Source organism: Colossoma macropomum, unplaced genomic scaffold (assembly GCF_904425465.1).
Source record: "Colossoma macropomum unplaced genomic scaffold, Colossoma_macropomum, whole genome shotgun sequence".
Classification (NCBI taxonomy): domain Eukaryota; kingdom Metazoa; phylum Chordata; class Actinopteri; order Characiformes; family Serrasalmidae; genus Colossoma; species Colossoma macropomum.
Genome location: NW_023494796.1, coordinates 28,485,203 through 28,503,616, shown reverse-complemented (window position 1 = coordinate 28,503,616; position 18,414 = coordinate 28,485,203). Strand labels below are relative to the sequence as shown.

Here is an 18,414-nt window from a genome sequence, read left to right as displayed (position 1 = left end):
AAACACATATGGCCTTGTCCTTACTGACTTAGTTCCTATCAGGGGACTTGTTGAGATTGTGTGAATGCTTGGATGTTTCTTAATTAACTAATTCTCTTTTTCCCCCATTATTAATGATGCCATTTGCCTTTACATTAAGGCTACTTTGTGGATTCATGTCAAGGGCAAATAAGAGGATTAGAGCTTTTGACAAACCTGATCACACAACTTTCTCACATTAAACACATATTGGGACCTTTTGGTTAAACATAAAGTATTTAACTAAACCAGTCTAGACTTATGAGCCCTGCAACAATGGTTTTCTCCAATAAAGCACTGCGTTATGACAACACTTTTCCAAACCTTATAAATAAATGTCATTATTCTAATTATATGCAGAGTGTAGCCTCGGTCAATGTCGTTCAGTTTTGTGTCAGCGAATCTTTAAAAAAAAACAGTGGCTATATGGTTTTTGTTGACATATTTTAAATCATGAGTAGCCTATAAATAAAAGACAGCATTGTACACAGTGAGGCCCAGTGACACGCACATTCATTTCACTTTAAAGACTTTAGTTTTCACTGCTGTGTTGGATTCGGCCTGCAATAAAAAAGGCTGTTATTGTGTGCTGGGAGTTTAAATGAACTGAAGGAAGAAAGTTTTAATAAAAAATAGTTTAATATATAAAGGAATTTTCATAATATACTAACTGACAAATTTTAAAGCTTAAAAGTAGCAAAATATTACACAGTGTTTTGTTTTAGTTAGGCTCATCATGAAGAAGAAAGCACATCAGGTTTAATAGAAGTTCAGCAGTAAATCAGGAGGACTCATGCTTATTGTGACAGATACACAGCTGTGTGTTAAAGTCCTGAAGCTAACAGTCAAACATGAGTTAAAGTGAGACTGAAGTGCTGCTAAGCTAATGACTGAGCAATAGTCCCAAAATTCTTTTCTGAATTAAAAAAAAAAAATCCTCCATCAAATTAAAACAAACATTAAGAGTGACTTGAAAGCTTTTTACCAAAATAACCAGCTTGGAACTGAGAACCAGCATGAGACAAGTTAAGCTCCCAAGACCAAGTAATTGGCACACCACAAGCTCTCTTTGAATAGAGCTCGACACAGGTGATGCTGATAACCAGTGATTACTAATAGGCTGTTCTCCTCCTCCCACTAAGGACAGCGGTTGGATGGCTCCTCTAGTTGAAGTCTAAGTCTGAATCAACTGATTCCTTACATCTGGATTTCACCCCAGTGGGCGCACATGAGCACAAACATACTTAGATAGAGACGAGTGCTGTCCTTGAAGCAGTAAACACAGCAGACTTCATTCAACACTTTGCCCACAAAATGGCAACAAATGACAGAATTAATTGCAACTGGCTACTATAAAACCCCCAAAATGAACATGTGTCAGTAAAGCAACTGCATTTTAAAAATGTGGAAAGAAATTAACATTTTATGTCATATTCGTCTTCTTAGATGGGGTGCACAGCAACTATAGCAACTGTAGACGTGTACGCCATCTATTTTTAGAAAGAAATCCAAGTATTGACTCTCTAGATATATTAAAATCCACTGGATCATTTTGGCTAATATCTGATTTATTTGCAGTTTTCTAATTATTTTATACACATAAATATACTCACAGTACACCGATCAGCCATAACATTACATAGGAGCCATATAGGAGCACTTTGTAGTTCTACAGTTACAGACTGTAGTCCATCTGTTTCTCTGCATACATTGTTACCCTGTTCTTCAATGGTCAGGACCCCCACAGGACCACCACAGAGCAGGTATTATTTGGGTGGTGGATCATTCTCAGCAGTGACACTGACATCAGACACAGCAGTGCTGCTGAAGAAATAGATGGACTACAATCTGTAACTGTAGAACTACAAAGTGCTGGAGTTCCTTATGTTTTTATTTGGCGGCGTCTCTAATATTCTGAAATAAAGAAAGTGAACTGATTAAGAAAACAAAGACTTTTATACAGGAGTATATCGTGACCAGGTTCGTTAGGTAAGGTATTGAAGTGTGTTTGACAGACGTATAGTCTGTATACAATCAAATCGCCATGTCATTAAGGACTTCCACTTTATGTTTACGCTCACTGTCCATTTTATCAGCTGACTGATAAAACTTAACATATACGATATATGGCCAAACGTTTGTCGACACTCCCCCTATATACTGAGTTCATTGCTAACAGGTGTATAAAATCAAGCACATAGCCATGCAGTCTCCATAGACAAACACTGGCAGTATAATGAGTCGTACTAAACAGCTCAGTGACTCTAATTATATGCCACAGTCAGTCAGCAAAATTTCTGCCCTGCTAGATCTCCCCCAGCCCACTGTAAGTGCTATCACTGTATATTTGAAGCATCTATGAGCAACAGTGGCTCAGCCACAAAGCAACAGACTACTGCAAACTGCCTACTTCAAAGGTAAGATATGAATGGAAAAAAAACCTGAACATTTTCCACGCCTGCTGTATGCTTTGGCTAAGGTACTCGACAGTTTGAGGTTTTAAGTTTCTGTTGCTCTTTTTCCATCTTTATGTACATTTCAGCTGTCAGATTTGAACGTATGTGAATGTTTTACTTGTAGAGTGGACACATGCTTTAAAAGGAAGTGTTTCATTGTTTTCTGGGCTTCTGCTAACCTATGTTCCTGTTAATGTGTGCATTATCTTGTTATGGTTTTGTTTTGGTTGTACTGGAATCTGCAGAATGACGGCTGCCATAGCGGACGCAGCACCTTCGGGAAATGTACTGCGTGTCAACACTTATATTACTGACATTATAAGACATTAACCTCACTTCTAAATACTAATAAGTAAATGAAAAATAATTTTACTTAACAATGAGTTTTCATACTTAACAGACATATTTCATAGCTGCCCATCATTACATTTTGCGAAAGGTGGAGTTTTGCAAGTGATAAACGATAAAAGTGGAGGTGTAAGGTTTTTGCATGACAGTATGTATGTACTGTATATATAATGTGCATTTATGCATTTATAGTGGTGATGTGTCCAACCACAACGGTTAATGTCGCTGCTGTCGGAAGAAAACCTTGTATCTCAATTTTTGTCGTTTTTCAGTTTTGGTCATAATTTGAAAATCCCTGTTGTCCTTTACATTGTGTGTAAATTTCATGAAGAATGGACCAAAGAAAACGACCCAAAATTACTTGAAAAAACGTCTGGTTCCATTGACATACATTAAAAGTAAAGTAGGTTTTTTCCTTCTCCTGTAAAGTTACCATTTAGGAAATACGAGGTTTTCTTTCGACAGCAATGATATGCTGCTACTGTGGTGCTACACAGTCCTCATGTAATCTGCTGTGATATCATAAAAAACACAAAAAATGGAAATCAGGTAGGGGTCCACCAATCATTTGTGTCTAGGGGCTGGTAACTTGATGATCCTGCCTGCCTGAAAATAACAACATGTAGCATGTGTGACTGTCTCATGTAAATACTTTTTTAAATTATTAACTGACCAAAATAGCCCTATGATGGACTGGTGACCTATGCAGGGTGTATCCTGCCTTCTGCCCAATGACCGCTGGGGTAGACTCCAGCAATACCCCAACCCACCCCCACAACCCCCACAACCCAGAAGGATAAGCGGTTTAGAAAATGTGTGTGTGTGTGTGTGTGTGTGACCAAAATAACAAAACAATTACACCTTATCAATCTACATGCTTAAAAGATTTTTTGCATGAGTTGTAGTGAAAGAAAAGGTTCTACACAGAAACATTTCATGCTTAAATCGTTCTTTGCATGGTGAAATGGTTCTTCAGACTGATGGAGAATGTGTTATGTACGGTTCTATATAGAACCTGGCAACAAAACCCTTACTGGTGCTATACAGAACTATTTTCACAAAGCAAAGAACTATTTAAACATGAATTGGTTCTATATAGAATGAATAGCTCTATTCCATTTACTAAAGAACCCTTGAAGAACCATCTTTTTCAAAGTGTACGGTTTTAAGTGCTCATTATTATATACTTTGATGTAATAGGCATCACTAAAAGAGCCATTTCTTAGCGATCATGCTGTTTTGCCCCTCTTCCTGTTGAGTTTTCCAACTAACCAGATGCTCATGGCCTTTTCAGGATTAGCCTCAAAGGAGCATCACTAAGCGAGCCCGAAGATAAGCCCACACAGAAAACTCACACAGATCACATCATGCTTCCATACAAAGGCTTCAGAAAATTCCTTTTCACACACAGTCCAGGCTTGAACTCTGTACGCCAACGCTAACCAAATTGCTAGTAAAGACAACAAAATGAGCTCTTGAGTTTGCTGAAGCGCCCTACGGTATGGTGACAGTCAAATAACATGTTCACACGTCATGCGTTACCTCACCCTAGCACGTATTCACCCTGTACAATCATACACAGATCAGACAGAACATTATGATCCTGGTTTCTATGCTTATTGTCCATTTTATCAGCTCCACTTACTACATAGGTGCACTTTGTAGCTCTACAGTTACAGACTGTAGTCCATCTGTTTCTCTGCATACTTTGTTAGCCCCCTTTTACCCTGTTCTTCAGTGCTCAGGACCCCCATGGACCCTCACAGAGCAGGTACTATTTGGGTGGTGGATCATTCTCAGCACTGCAGTAACACTGACGTGGTGGTGGTGTGTTAGTGTGTGTTGTGCTGGTCTGAGTGGATCAGACACAGCAGTGCTGCTGGAGTTTTTAAACACCTCAGTGTCACTGCTGGACTGAGAATAGTCCACCAACCAAAAATATCCAGCCAACAGCGTCCTGTGACCACTGATGAAGGACTAGAGGATGACCAACACAAACTGTGCAGCAGCAGATGAGCTATCGTCTCTGACTGCACATCTACAAAGTGGACTGACAAGGTAGGAGTGTCTAATAGAGTGGACAGTGAGTGGACACAGTGTTTAAAAACTCCAGCAGCACTGCTGTGTCTGATCCACTCATACCAGCACAACACACACTAACACACCACCACCACGTCAGTGTTACTGCAGTGCTGAGAATGATCCACCACCCAAACAGTACCTGCTCTGTGAGGGTCCATGGGGGTCCTGACCACTGAAGAACAGGGTAAAAGGGGGCTAACAAAGTATGCAGAGAAACAGATGGACTACAGTCTGTAACTGTAGAGCTACAAAGTGCACCTATATAGTAAGTGGAGCTGATAAAATGGACAATGAGCGTAGAAACAAGGAGGTGGTCATAATGTCATGCCTGATTGGTGTAAATGGTGAGTAACAATGTACCAATTAAACAATAAAGCTAACACGACACCATATAGCCTGAGCTGTATAACATAAAACATGCTCTAAAAGTACGTCATTTGCTACTTCCACTCATTTTTTGAAGACTCTCGTTAGTTATATTGTTAAAATGTAAAGTCATTCAGAGGAATTTTGGTGTGAAATGCTCCATTCTAGTTCTAGTACCAAGTCAGAAATGTTCTCAGTGGTGGTGTTAGCAACCAGACGTCTGAAGAGATCAGTGCCTCTAAAAGCTGCCTCAAAGAAAGCTATTACATGAAATGGTTCTAAATAAGTTGCCTGATGGCTGAAACATTGTTTTATGATAGTTTCGAGACAAAGTTTTAGCCTGAACCTAAAAAAATCACAATTCAAGGCCAAGAGGTATATGCAAAGCACTGTGAGGCAAAATACTCCCACTTAACCCACAATAACCACACTTTTATTGGATTTACCAATATTGATGATACCATCATCAACGTTACAAATACAACTCAAGATACATTTAGGTTCACTGGCCATTTTAGACAGTAAGTAAAATGGTTGCACTGGCACTGTAGAGGTTGTGACCCGGTTCCTATCACCACCACTGTAAGGAAAATCAGAGTTGACAGTTTTTTTTCTAAAAAGCACCATTTCACATCAAAACACACTTCTTCACTTTTAATTATGCAGAAACTTTTACTGGAATTTCTCTTTCAAATGAAATACCCAAGACGTCTTTAATTGTATGAACACTAGATGTCGCCATTGCACAGTTCTTGGACTACCCTGTAAACTGTAGCATGCCCTCTGCTCCCAGCACACCTGATTCAGCTAACGAACTAATTAACAAGCCCTTCTGGGGTGAACTGGGTGTGTCAAGGCAGGGGATGCCAATCCTAGGCCTGGCGACCCTGTGCTCTGCACATTTGTCTTTTTTTCCTACTCCACACATCTGACCCAGCCAACGAGGCGCTTGTTAATTAGTTAACAAGGTGAAGCAGGTTAGCTTGATGAGACAAAACACAAAAATGTGCACAGCGTAGGGTCGCCAAGACTGGTAAAGGCTGTGTTGCAGCAGGAGGACAGTAGCTCATGCAAAGCAGTGGTATTCCAGGCCCAGGTTTGAGAACCACTGGCTTGGGGGAGCTTATGAGAGAGGAATGAGCCATTTCTAAACTTGGGGGTTCTAAACAACATCCTTAGGGTGCACTTGCCCACCACAGGCATGATATTGTCTATGCAAGAATGAAAGAATTGCTTCATGAATTTGGATCAGAAAGAAAGTTAGAAATAGCCGGTAGCCTGGTGAGTCAGTAACCAGAAGGTCAGAGGTTCAAATCCCAGGACTGACTGGGTACTCATTCATAATCTATTGGCTACACTGTACCTCCAGAGTGGGTAGAGTTAGGCAGCAAAATGACAAGTTTCCCTGGCAAGTGAATCAATGAAGTATAACCTAAAAAAATGGCATACATGGGGGGCCCCCTGGTGGTTCAGGGGCCTTTAGAGAGAGTCTATTGCAGGAAAGAGCTCTTAGGAATGGTTAAGATGGCATGATCTAGGAGTTAAAGAAGAAAAAGATTGCTGTTGCGCTGCATAAAACATACAAAGTAAGTTACTGCAGGTGCATAAAAAACCTGAATTGCCAGTGCAAATAAATAAATAAATATAGACAAATCCAGCAAAAAGTATTTGTATCCATTTAAATATTTTACAAAAAGCTAGACACAAACCGAGTAAATATTTCGGCCTCTTATCATCAGTGCACATCGTTATGATCTGGGAGTTTGGCACAAGGTTATTAATGAGGAATAACGACATATCATGGTATATCAAACTGTGTAGCCTATTCAGATTAATGCTTATGATTCTTACAATAAACAGAACTGACAAGGCGATTTAACCAATGGCAGGATTACCTCCACAGGATACCACCGTGTTGTGCGTTATTAATGTGCTGCAATTAGGCATTTATTACTTATTAAAATATATATTATTATAATAAGTTATGCATTATTACAGGTCTTTGTTTTATTAATTTACTTTACAGATCAGTTTCTGAACTAGAATACAAAACTTAACATTGAAAGTGAATGGTGGAATGTTACATTAATGGTGGAACATAGCAACAGCCTGGCAAAACCTTAGCAACCACTTGGGATACCATAGCAACAGCCTGGCAACACCTTAGCAACCACTTGGGAGACCATAGCAACAGCCTGGCAACACTTTAGCAACCACCTGGGATACCATAGCAACAGCCTAGCAACCTTAACAACTGCTGGGGATTCTATAGTAATGATCTAGCAACATCTCAGCAACCACCTGGGATACCATAGCAACATCTTCGCAACCACCTGGGATTTCATAGCAACGGCTTTGCCAAGCCAACTAAAAGTTCGTTCACAAATTATCCCCTCTCAGTTTTGTTTACTTATTTCTACATCACAAGCAATAACATCACCTACAGTAATGTGCAAAAGTTTGAACATCCCTGGTCAAAGTGCATGTTTTGGCGATTTTTTCCAGTAAAAATGAGTGAACTGTACAGAGGTGGTCACCAGCGCTGCTCCTCCTGATCTAATCATTGTCTTCAGTACTTCAGTGCAACCATTTCTTTCATTTCTATTTACTTGATGAGTTTAACATATTAAACAGACAATGAATGTACCATAAATTTTGCACAGGCCAAATTTAATGTTGTAATGTAATGCAAATAAATAGTAACTGTGCATTAAAATATGCATATCACTGCTGTCGGAAGAAAACCTTGTATCTCCATTTTTGACGTTTTTCAGTTTTTGACATAATTTGAAAATGCCCGTTACCCTTTATATTGTATATAAATATCATGATGAATGGACCAAAAGAAATGACCCAAAATTACTTGGAAAAATGTCTGGTTCCTTTGACTTACACTGACAGTAAAGCAAGTGTTTTCCTTCTCCTGTAAAGTTACCACTTTGGAGAGGTTTTCTTCAGCAGCGATGTGTGTGTTCTGTGTTAACTTATTGTGAGGATGTGTTAACTTATTTCCACAATTTCAGAACGTAACTGGTCCGCTTCAGCTCCAGCCTCACCCTGGATCTGCCTTCTCACACCACACACACACTCGTTCTTAAGACTGATTACAACCCCGAGATGTTCCTCTGTGTTTGGTTTCAGCCTTTATGAAGTCTCTATTACCATTTCAGTTCTGGGCCTTGAGATTCTGTTACTTCCCTCTACTTTTGAGTTTGAACAGTGAGTGGAAAATAATGAAGTAATGACAATACTTATCCCTCTTCACAGCCCATAGTACTTTTGCACCAGTGAAGAAATTTTGCACAAAGCTTTACACTTTTACCGTATTTTCTCTGCTCCTAACTTCAAAATCACACCTGAAGCCGAACTATCGGATAAACCAGCGTTACTGACTTTCCTCGCCTGCTGCTGCTTCACAGTTAACTGTGTTAGCCCACAGAGCCCTGCTGGTGACATCCTGTATAAATAAAAATAATGCGTGGCCAAGGCATATTAATGTGTGGGAACAAGATCCTAATGCGTGGCCATGACTTAGTAAGGCATGGGAATGAGATAATTAAGTCATGGCCACGAGATCATGCTGCGGAGCCCTGCTGGTGACTCCCCATATAAAATAAAAACAAGGCGTGGCCACGATTTAGTAAGGAATGGGAACGAGATAATTAAGTCGTGGCCGGGACTTAGTAAGTTGTGGGAACGAAATCCTGATGCGTGGCCACTCATTAACTAATGAGTTAATTAAGCCTTTGCCACAGCTTAAAAGGCATGATCTCATTCCCTCGCCTAACTAAGTCATGTCCACACATTAGGGTCTTGTTCCAACATGTTAATATGGCATGGCCAGACATTATTTTGATCTATATTGGATGTCACCAGCAGGGCTCCGTATGGTGCCTTATGAAGCTGCGGTCAAGGCTTAATTATCTCGTTCCCATGCCTTACTTAGTCGTGGCCACGCATTAGGATCTTGCGTTTTGGAGCCTCACCTTACATTCTTTAATCAATGCGAGCCAAACTGTACACTGACAGCTTCACACATCAATACACACATATAGCCGGTCATCTATATAACTACAGGATGCTAGTTAATAACATTCTTTACAGTTATGTGGTAAACTGGCTTTTCACAAAAAAATGGGGGGAACTTACGTTTAAAAACACATTCTCCCGCTGTCCTCAGGGCCTGGAAGGATGCATCGGTGCGTCCTCAGAATTCAGCCGAAAGCAGGTCGCGTTTCTCGGCCACATTTCCAGGATCCTCCGCGTTCTTCTGAAATGGGATGGACGTCATTTAAGTCATCTTGTACTGCGCACAGGGCTCAACGGGCTAGTCCAGGGGTCGCAACCCAAATGTTAAGAAGAGCAATTTTGTCCTATCAACAAAAATCAAATCACCTTAAGAGCCAAAACTTTTCATGCCTATTTGACGGTCTTGCCTGTAAAGACGTCTCGGTACGTGCTAATGTGCTAACAGAGGCTAAAAATACATGAAGACTAACTTCGCTCTGCTTTAAGCTTTAGCTCAGCTGCTTTTCTCGCAACTTTTCTTCAAAACAGTCGAACAGTTTCTTGTAAAAATGTCTCTAAACGTTCGACTATTTATGAGGCTGAAGTCGCTTCTCACTCTTGTCAGAATTGTCCCGTTCCACCTTAAATGGTGCAGCAGTTACATTCTGGCGCTTCAGGCACCATTTAAGGTGGAACGGGACAATTCTGACAAGAGTGAGAAGCGACTTCATCTTCGCGACTTTTTAGTGTTCGTCAGTTTCTCGTTTCAGGTTAAACGTATCAGGAAACCAGCTGGAGATCGATAATAAACGCAAATAAGTCCATTAATCTCTAAATTATCGATGTTTAGTCTCAAATCTCTCTCTTTGCTGTTTCGTTAGCAACTAGCTAGGCGAGAGTATCTGCGTTGCTATGGTGACCAGCAGTCTGCGCGCTGATCTTCAGGGTTAAAGGGTGAATCAGCAGTTCTACATTAACTCCAGAGTTTAAGACCATTTACTGTTAAACTGTGTTGAACGATCAGCAGAGCTTTATTTTACTGCAAAGGAGGATTATTTTATTTTTACCTACAAATCTAATTCTGCTGTGGAGCCGCAACAGGGCAGTAAAAGAGCCACATCATTGTTATCGCTGCATAGCAACAACTAGTTTGTTGAGGAACTACTTTTTTGGGCGGAGGGTTTAGTCAGTGTTAAAGCATATTCGGTGTGACCCTAAGGGGCTTCTTTGAATTTATTTTGTTTCTTTATTTTGTAGAAAAAAATTGAGCACTCAGAGTCGTGTGCTATCCCAAATAATACTCCCTCTCTTGTTCGATTGCTTAAATATCATATATTTTTCTTTCAAACTTCGCTGGATGTTTGATATAACATTTAAGTTCAGTATCATACAAACACTTTTAGTGTTTTACTCTGGTAACACATCCTCTACAGAGAACACACTTCTGCACATGGTAACGCACAAGCACTGTTTAACAAACCGGGGGGAAAAAACATAAAATGTGGCCTGAAAATTATAGCATGAAATTTGACATTTTTGTGACGTTCCCCTGAAGCATTTCCAAAAACAATTCCCACTCTCGCTGAATTCACACTACAGAAGTGAGTAGAACGGAAGGAGAGGGGTGAAACTTGGAGATGGATCAATGGAGAGAGTACAGAATGAAAAGGAGTGTAAGAACACAGAGAGCAGACTGAGTCAGAGAGGAAGCCGCAGCTGTGGTTCCTCGCCAGAGCAAGTCCATCCTTCTTGTTTTTAAAAATAATGAAGCCAGTTCAGAAACATACTGACTCGGATTTCGTTACCAGGCGTCACCATGACTACAACACAAATACAGCCATTTTATTTACTGTCCAAAACCACCAGTGAACCTACACGAGTCTTCTGAGTTTATATGGAATGTTAATGATGGGAAAGTAGTTGTATATAAATAAATCTGAAAAACGTACGTTTTCTTAGGGGACTATTTTGCCTTACAACACTCTGCATGTATCCCTCCACCATGAATGGATGAAAAATAATTGATTAGAATACAGTTTAAACCAAAACTTCACAATAAAACAGTGTCTCAGGCATCAGGCAGTGTATTCAAAACCATTTCATGTGATAACTCTCTGTGAGGGAGCTTTTAGTGGTGGACGTCTGGTTCCTATCACCAGCACTGTGAACAGTTCTGACTGTAAGTTTCTCTAATACAGAGCATTTCACACCAAACCACTCTGAACGGCTTTGTTTACATCTTAACCCTTTAATGATGAAGAAATTTTGAAAATTTGGTGGAGTTCTTATCTGCAAGGAGCTTGTGTGGTTGATTCCTCTGGTTTAAGTGGTTTCAGTAGGCATCAGACTTCTGATCAGGTGAGCTCCTGCAGCCACACCAGCCCTTTGCTGATATGATTGGACACCCCTGCTCTATGATATCCATTTGTGCAGTTTTTATAAAAAAATCATCAGATTCAGAGGCGTTGACATACTCAAGGAATTTGATTCCAGCTGTTGGTGTTTACAGACAACACAATGTACAATAAACAGTATACAAGCACTATGCAAACAATACAAGGACAATAATATACAGACAACGTACATATCATTATCAAAATATCAAAATACACCCATTAAAACCCATAGAACTCATTAAAAGTGTCTATTAGTTCCTGGAGGTGTCCAACAGTCATTAATGGTCTTTTTCAGCAGGATACAGCTTTTATCAGGGCCTTCTGGAGCACTTTGTCCCACTTTGGCTGAGTTCCCGCTGCAGAAGTCAGTGGAAAGACCCCACAAGGACAGGAATACAGACCTGAGCGTGTGTGTGCTCCTCATTGTTTATACATTTATGCTGGAGGGGCAAATGTTGGAAAGTCTGAGTGGAGCAGCTGAGGAGACTGGCGCTCCTGTTCTGAAGCTAAAGGGGAGGGGGCGGGGCCTCCAGCAGCGGCTGTAGGAGAAAAAGCCGTTATTTTTTTAACCCACCCATATTCCGACATAGCCCCGCCCTCCTGCGCCGAGTTCACACGGCAGACTCGTTGGTGTACAGAGCCCAACTATTATTAAATCTACTGATGGCTCATTCACTCTTACAGAGAGCGTCTTTCATTTTGAATGAGTTTTCATTTAGAAATGGCAGGACCTGAAGAGATAAATAGACAATGAATGAATGAATGAATAAATAAATAAATAAATAAATAAATGAATAAATAAATGTAATCTCGGTGGGATGTCACTACCCAATCACAGAGCAGGAAGGCGAGGCTTGTTGGAAATTCTTAAGGCCAAATAAATTATCGACAAATATCATATTCATAAGGGAAATATTTTGCAATGTATTATATATTTATATACAATATATATACTTTATATAAGCTATATTGCATAATAATAATAATAATAATAATTTCATAAAAATAAACAATTAAATAATAAACAAAATACATGAGTAAGTAAGTAATCTCGGTGGGATATCTCTACCCAATCAGAAAACAGGAGGGCGGGGCTTGTTGGAAATTCTTTAAGCCAAATATTTTATTTTTGACAAATATTGTATTCATAAGGAAGAATTTAGCAATTTAATGCCCGCGCTGCACTTTTTTGAAATGCCTAGACCTAAAGACCTTGATAAATAAATAAGTAAATACATTAATAAAAAATTAACTGACTAACTAACCAACTAACTAAATGAATGAAAGAATAAACAAACAAATAAATAAATGTAAAGTAATCTCGGTGGGATGTCCCTGCCCAATCACAGCCCAGGAGGGCGGGGCTTGTTAAAGCCAAATCCTTAATTTCTAACAAATATTTTTATACGGAAGACTTTATAAACTCCCCACACTGTTTTCCTGTAGAGATAACTAGACCCAAAGAGCTAAACTGCAAAATAAATAAATAAAAAGCAATCTCAGCGCCCAATCACAGGGCAGTGGGGCGGGGCTTGTCGGAATTCGGGTGGAGAAAAAAAAAACCTGGAGAAGTCAGTCAGAGCGGTTAGAGAGGCGCAGAGAAGAAGGGAACTCCAGATGTAATGTCGCCTCAGCGGGTCGGTCTCTTTGTTTCCCACCAAAACTTCTAACTCACTGCCGCTACAGCGACCGGCCAAGAAGAGGAGGGTCCAGTTTTCGCAGGACTGAGCCCTGGATATTCGAGTCTAAGGGTCGAGGGGATGAGAAACTAACGGAAATGTAGGCTTGTCCGCAGGGTCGAGCTAAGTCATGGTAAGTTCTGCCTGCACGACTCTGAGAAGAAGGGCTCTCCTCTCTCAGCTGTCACCCAAAACGGCTTTTTGACCTTATGGAAGCTGTTTCTAGTGGGGGTGTAACCTGCACGTCTTTTTGCGTTGCTTTCTGGTTGTTTTCACAAGAGAAAATGAAGCTGAAGTCAGCTTCTCATTCGAATTTTCCCGTTCCACCTTAAATGGTGCAGCATTTAAGGTGGAACGGGCAAATTCGAAAAGGACATTGGCCAATAGGAAGCCAACTTGAGCCACGTAGAAAATGAACAGTTTTGGTCTGGAGCGCAGACTGATAACGGGTATTAAAGGCATCTGATAGCCTGTCTGACTCGGTTTCCTTCTCTTATCTCAGAAATGTCCTGTGGGGACTTGGAGGGGGCTTTTATTTGAAGGCTGGACTCGGGGAATCCCCCTCTGTCACTGGAGTACATTCAGAAAGTAGCTTCTGCACATCTGCAAGCTTCTGGTGGAGAAAAGAGAAGTGGGGTTTATTAGGAGTTGATGACCTCAGGATAGCTTTGTTTTCCATTCTTCAGATTGTCTCCACGGGGTCAACAGACTCTCAGACAGTAATTGTGTTGCTAGGGGGGCTGTGGTGAAGTGAAAACCTTCCAGAAAGCAAACCAATGCAATTTTTTCTCATTATATTAAAGAAACACGTAAAAGGTAAAGGTATCCAGAAAGTACACATTGCGAAAGAGGTAGAAACTGCAGAAATTACAGCAGTTATTTGTTACTTCTTATTCTTGAGTACAGTTGCTGAAGACTATTAACTTTCTTGACTATTAGGGATGTGGAATTGTGGGCTGATGCGGATATCCAGTATTTTCATATGCATATCCGCCAATACGATACATAAACATTTATAAAACGTAGAAATTGGGACTACATGTAGAGAATTAGCATTACAGTGTATTTCTTAAGGGTTACACATGCAGTTAACTGAATAAGATGCATTATTTAGTGCAAAAGTTTCTGCTCTCAAGTTTCAAAGGTTTGAAATTTTAAATGTCAGTTGGAAATGTTGGCCAAATCTGTCCAATTCCACCAATTTTCTAAAAATAATTATGTGCCGATACCGGTGTAACTCCAATATCGTTGTGCATCCCTGTTAATTCAACCCAGTGTGCCTTGAGTGGATGCTATGTCTTTATCCTAAGCTGACAGCCAAGTGAGGGCCAAAAGACAAGGTAGGTTAATGAAGCGACTGAAAATTTAAGTCATTTTTCCATCCTTCCATTGATGTTTGATGGGTTGAGAAGGAACAGGGTTGTGCTGTGGGTACCAACCTGGCCAGAACATTCACAGACTTTGAGGAGTAACTTGCAGGACCGATGAAGGAACAGCAGGAGCGGAGTAAAACACACTACTGTTCTCTGTTCATACAGACACAGCGTGCGGTTTTAATCGTTACCACCGAGGCTAAGAAGGAAAGACTGAAAATGAAGAGAAAAGAAGTTGCAGACTGTTGCGTCAACACAGACAAAATAAGCTCTTTATAACGGTGAAGCCAGTGTTTGGTGTGTGTGGGACAGGGTGGAGCAGTTTGGCAAAGCGAGGGAGCGACATAGAGGGAGGGAGGGGTAGAGAGAGGGAACGAGAGAGAGAGAGAGAGAGAGAGGCCCGCTTCATTTTGAGAGGCTTGGAGAGCCATGGTGGTGGTTTGGGTGATGCTGCATTTTCCACATTGGAAGTGAAGAGAGAGAGAAGGGAGGGAAGGAAAATGGAGAGAGCGAGCGAGAGATGATTCTCGTTCAGTTGGGAGAGGTGGGAGATGGAAAACCCCCACACACAAAGACAATAGGTGTCTGGACGTTAATTCATGCGCATGGACATCCTCAAACACACACACAAACGGAATCGACTGGTGTTAAATTACAGTTTGCAGAGAGTCCGAGTGTTGAAAAACTTTGCAGAAGGATTTTAAAACAGAATTTCTTGGATTCACCTGCTTTTTCCAAGAGAAACGGACCTGAGCATGGAGGAAGAGGGTGGAAACTGATCCAGCAAAGCCTACGTATCGTTGCTGTCCTATGAAAAACGAGTATCTCCAAAATGGTAACTGTGCAGAAGAAGGAAAAAACACTCTTACCTTTCAACGTAAGTTAATGTAAAGAGGTTTTATTCCAAGTGTTTCTGGAGCATTTCTATTGGTCCATTCATTGTGGAATTTTTACTCAATGTGAAGGACAGCTGCCGTGCTCAAATGATGTAGAAAAATCAAAATCGACAAAAATGGACATCCATTTTTTTCTTCGGACAGCGACGATATGCTTTCTTTTGCAGCAGTTGTTCCACAGTCGGACAAGCTGCCCAAAACGTTGGTAAAAGTTGCTACAATTTGGGGTGTGCAGTGGGAATCGGCCAAGATTACTCAACAGATTTATGCTCCAACCATGCGATCAGCAATTGGTCAGTTGATTAGGGATGGACTGATATCAGAACTGTGGACCATAGACGATATCCAGTTTATTTCTTGCATGTATCTGGAGATGCAAATACACTAATACCGATACATAAACAAACATAAAAGATGGGAATTTATAAAACTGGGATTAGATCAACCTGAATTAGCATTACTGAGAAATATAGCATATACTTCTAATTAGAAGGCAGTGAAATAAATAAAACGCAGATATTTTAGCATAACAGCCCAGTGTTGCCTAAATCAGTCCTTTGGGACCCCAGGACAGACCAGATTTGGTTCCAACCTAAGTTGCAACACAGGGACAGAGCAAAAATGTGGGCCGTCTGGTGGTCCCTGAGGACTGGTTTGGCCTTAATGCTCTGCTTTTACAGAGTATAATAAATATATCATCAAGTATCAGTTTGAAATATCGGTCAAATGTAAACATCTACCTGATGTTGATATTGTTTTAAATCAAATATGCATCTCTACAATTCATTAATTTATTTTGGTCATTGTTTGCTGCAATTTTGTGACATAAATAACTCGAGGCCAGTAACACTCGTACTGCTACACCTGCACCAGAATGTTGTAGCATAATTATGTGTGACTCATTGTGCTAAATAGGCAGTTGCTTTACATAGAAAACAAAATAAGCTCTTCCTAATAACAGGTGCAGTAACACAGCGGTGAGTAGTGTCTGTTTATTTGAGCTCAGGCTATCTCAGTTTAGTTGGAAATTCTCACGTTGCAGTGTAACCCGAGGTATTTAGCAGTTCTTCGCTGTTTCAGCTGAGGATAAAGTCACTGAGTGTTAGTTCAAAACCACTAAGTGCACCAGAATGTAGGATTGTCACTTGGTAATAAATGACTACAGGTGTAGAACAAAAACAAGCTATTTTGTAACGACTTTTAACTTGTCTTAAAGTTTTCTGTTATACTTGCAGGACCAGGTGAAGCCTTGAAGACACCCACACTACCACACTAATAACGAATTACCTTGATTTCATTATTATCTGTGGAAGGAGTTACTTTCGTTCCACAGCTCTTCTTTATTCAGTAAAGTTCACTTCACATCACGGCACTTTTACGTGTGATGATTAAAGATTAAAATGGTAATTTGTTTTTACTTTACACACTATGTGTAACTGTAGCAAACTGTGTGAGCGTGCACACGAAGACAAATTTGCTAGAGCCCATATGTCAAACACAAATCAAAATCAGAAAAAAAGGCCCGCAAAACAACCGTATCTGGCCCGCGAAGTTATTTTCATTTTCTGTTAATATTAGCCTGTTTCATAATGCACAGCACTACAATCCCCAGCATGCACTGCAACATAACGTGCATAATGTAGTGTAATGTAGCCTATTATATATATATATATATATATATATATATATATATATATATATATATATATATATATATATATACATACACACACACACACACACACACACATGTATATTATATATATTTACATATGCGTGTGTGTAAATATATAGAATATTTTATCTAATTTATTTATTAATTTATTTATTTATTTAATGCTGTATTTTGCTGTTAGTGTTTTGGTGTGTTTTGAATAAACAGTGACCAGTTCAGGTTATAGCAAAATCTGATAAAAACATAGGCGTTCTCTGGCCCACTGATTTGTTAAGATTTTTTAATATGGCCCTTATAGTGGTCAGTTTGACATACCTGTTCTAGAGTCTGTTACCAAGCTTACTAGGTTAGATTCTGCTAATTTAGACCTAGCTAGAGAGCTAACTAAATCTTCAAGGATTTATTAGTTGTTTTTATTTTAATATTTTACCAGATTGTATTAGTAGATATCATTCTTATTCGTCATTATTAGTATTATTGGTAACAATAGTAATCATACTACTACTACTACTTCTACTACTACTAATAATAGTAATAATAATAATAATAATAATAATAATAATGATAGAAAATTGGTGTATTTATTGACAAATAGTGTCTTGTATAAAATCCGCTTGGCACTGCAGGCTGAAAACGTTAATCTTACTATAATAATAATAATAATAATAATAGTAATAAATTGTTGCCACTTAAAGTTGAGTTTCCAGTTTATGCTAAGCTACTGTGCTGGACTGTGTTGTGGCTAATGGACACTAGCAAGCTTGGAAACGATGACAGAGTTTGTTGACAAAAGAAAAACTACTCTTAACATAAATGTAATAACACTAAATTTAGGTATTCTGGCAAAATGCATTTGTAAGGCTTTCTTTATTTTGAATGGGATTTTCCCTAATGCCCTGTAATACTTGTCCAACGTTTCAACAGTTCGAGAAGGCAGTTAGGTCAGCTGAGCTGGAGCCAGTCAGCGTGAGGAAGCCTGAGCTTTCTTTCTCTTTGTTGTCATTCCTTCTCGATGTCTTTCTCTCTTGCGTGCATCTGCTTTCTATCATAGTTTTCTCTCGCTGTCTTTCCGCTCCCACTGCTGGGTCAAGTCTCTCTCTTCTTTTCTGTACTCTGT

The 18,414-nt window shown here is 39.7% G+C and overlaps 1 protein-coding gene across 1 annotated transcript in view; it reads left to right on the top strand.

Annotated features, from left to right (window-relative positions):
- Nucleotides 1-13,233: 13,233 nt before the first annotated feature.
- The window catches only part of arhgef40 (Rho guanine nucleotide exchange factor (GEF) 40), a 54,621-nt gene continuing 49,440 nt past the window's right edge, over nucleotides 13,234-18,414 (top strand). The window contains exon 1 of the mRNA XM_036583244.1: nucleotides 13,234-13,486. Coding sequence (XP_036439137.1) covers nucleotides 13,484-13,486 — 3 coding nt within the window. The 5' untranslated portion in view covers nucleotides 13,234-13,483. The remainder of the gene's footprint in view (nucleotides 13,487-18,414) is intronic.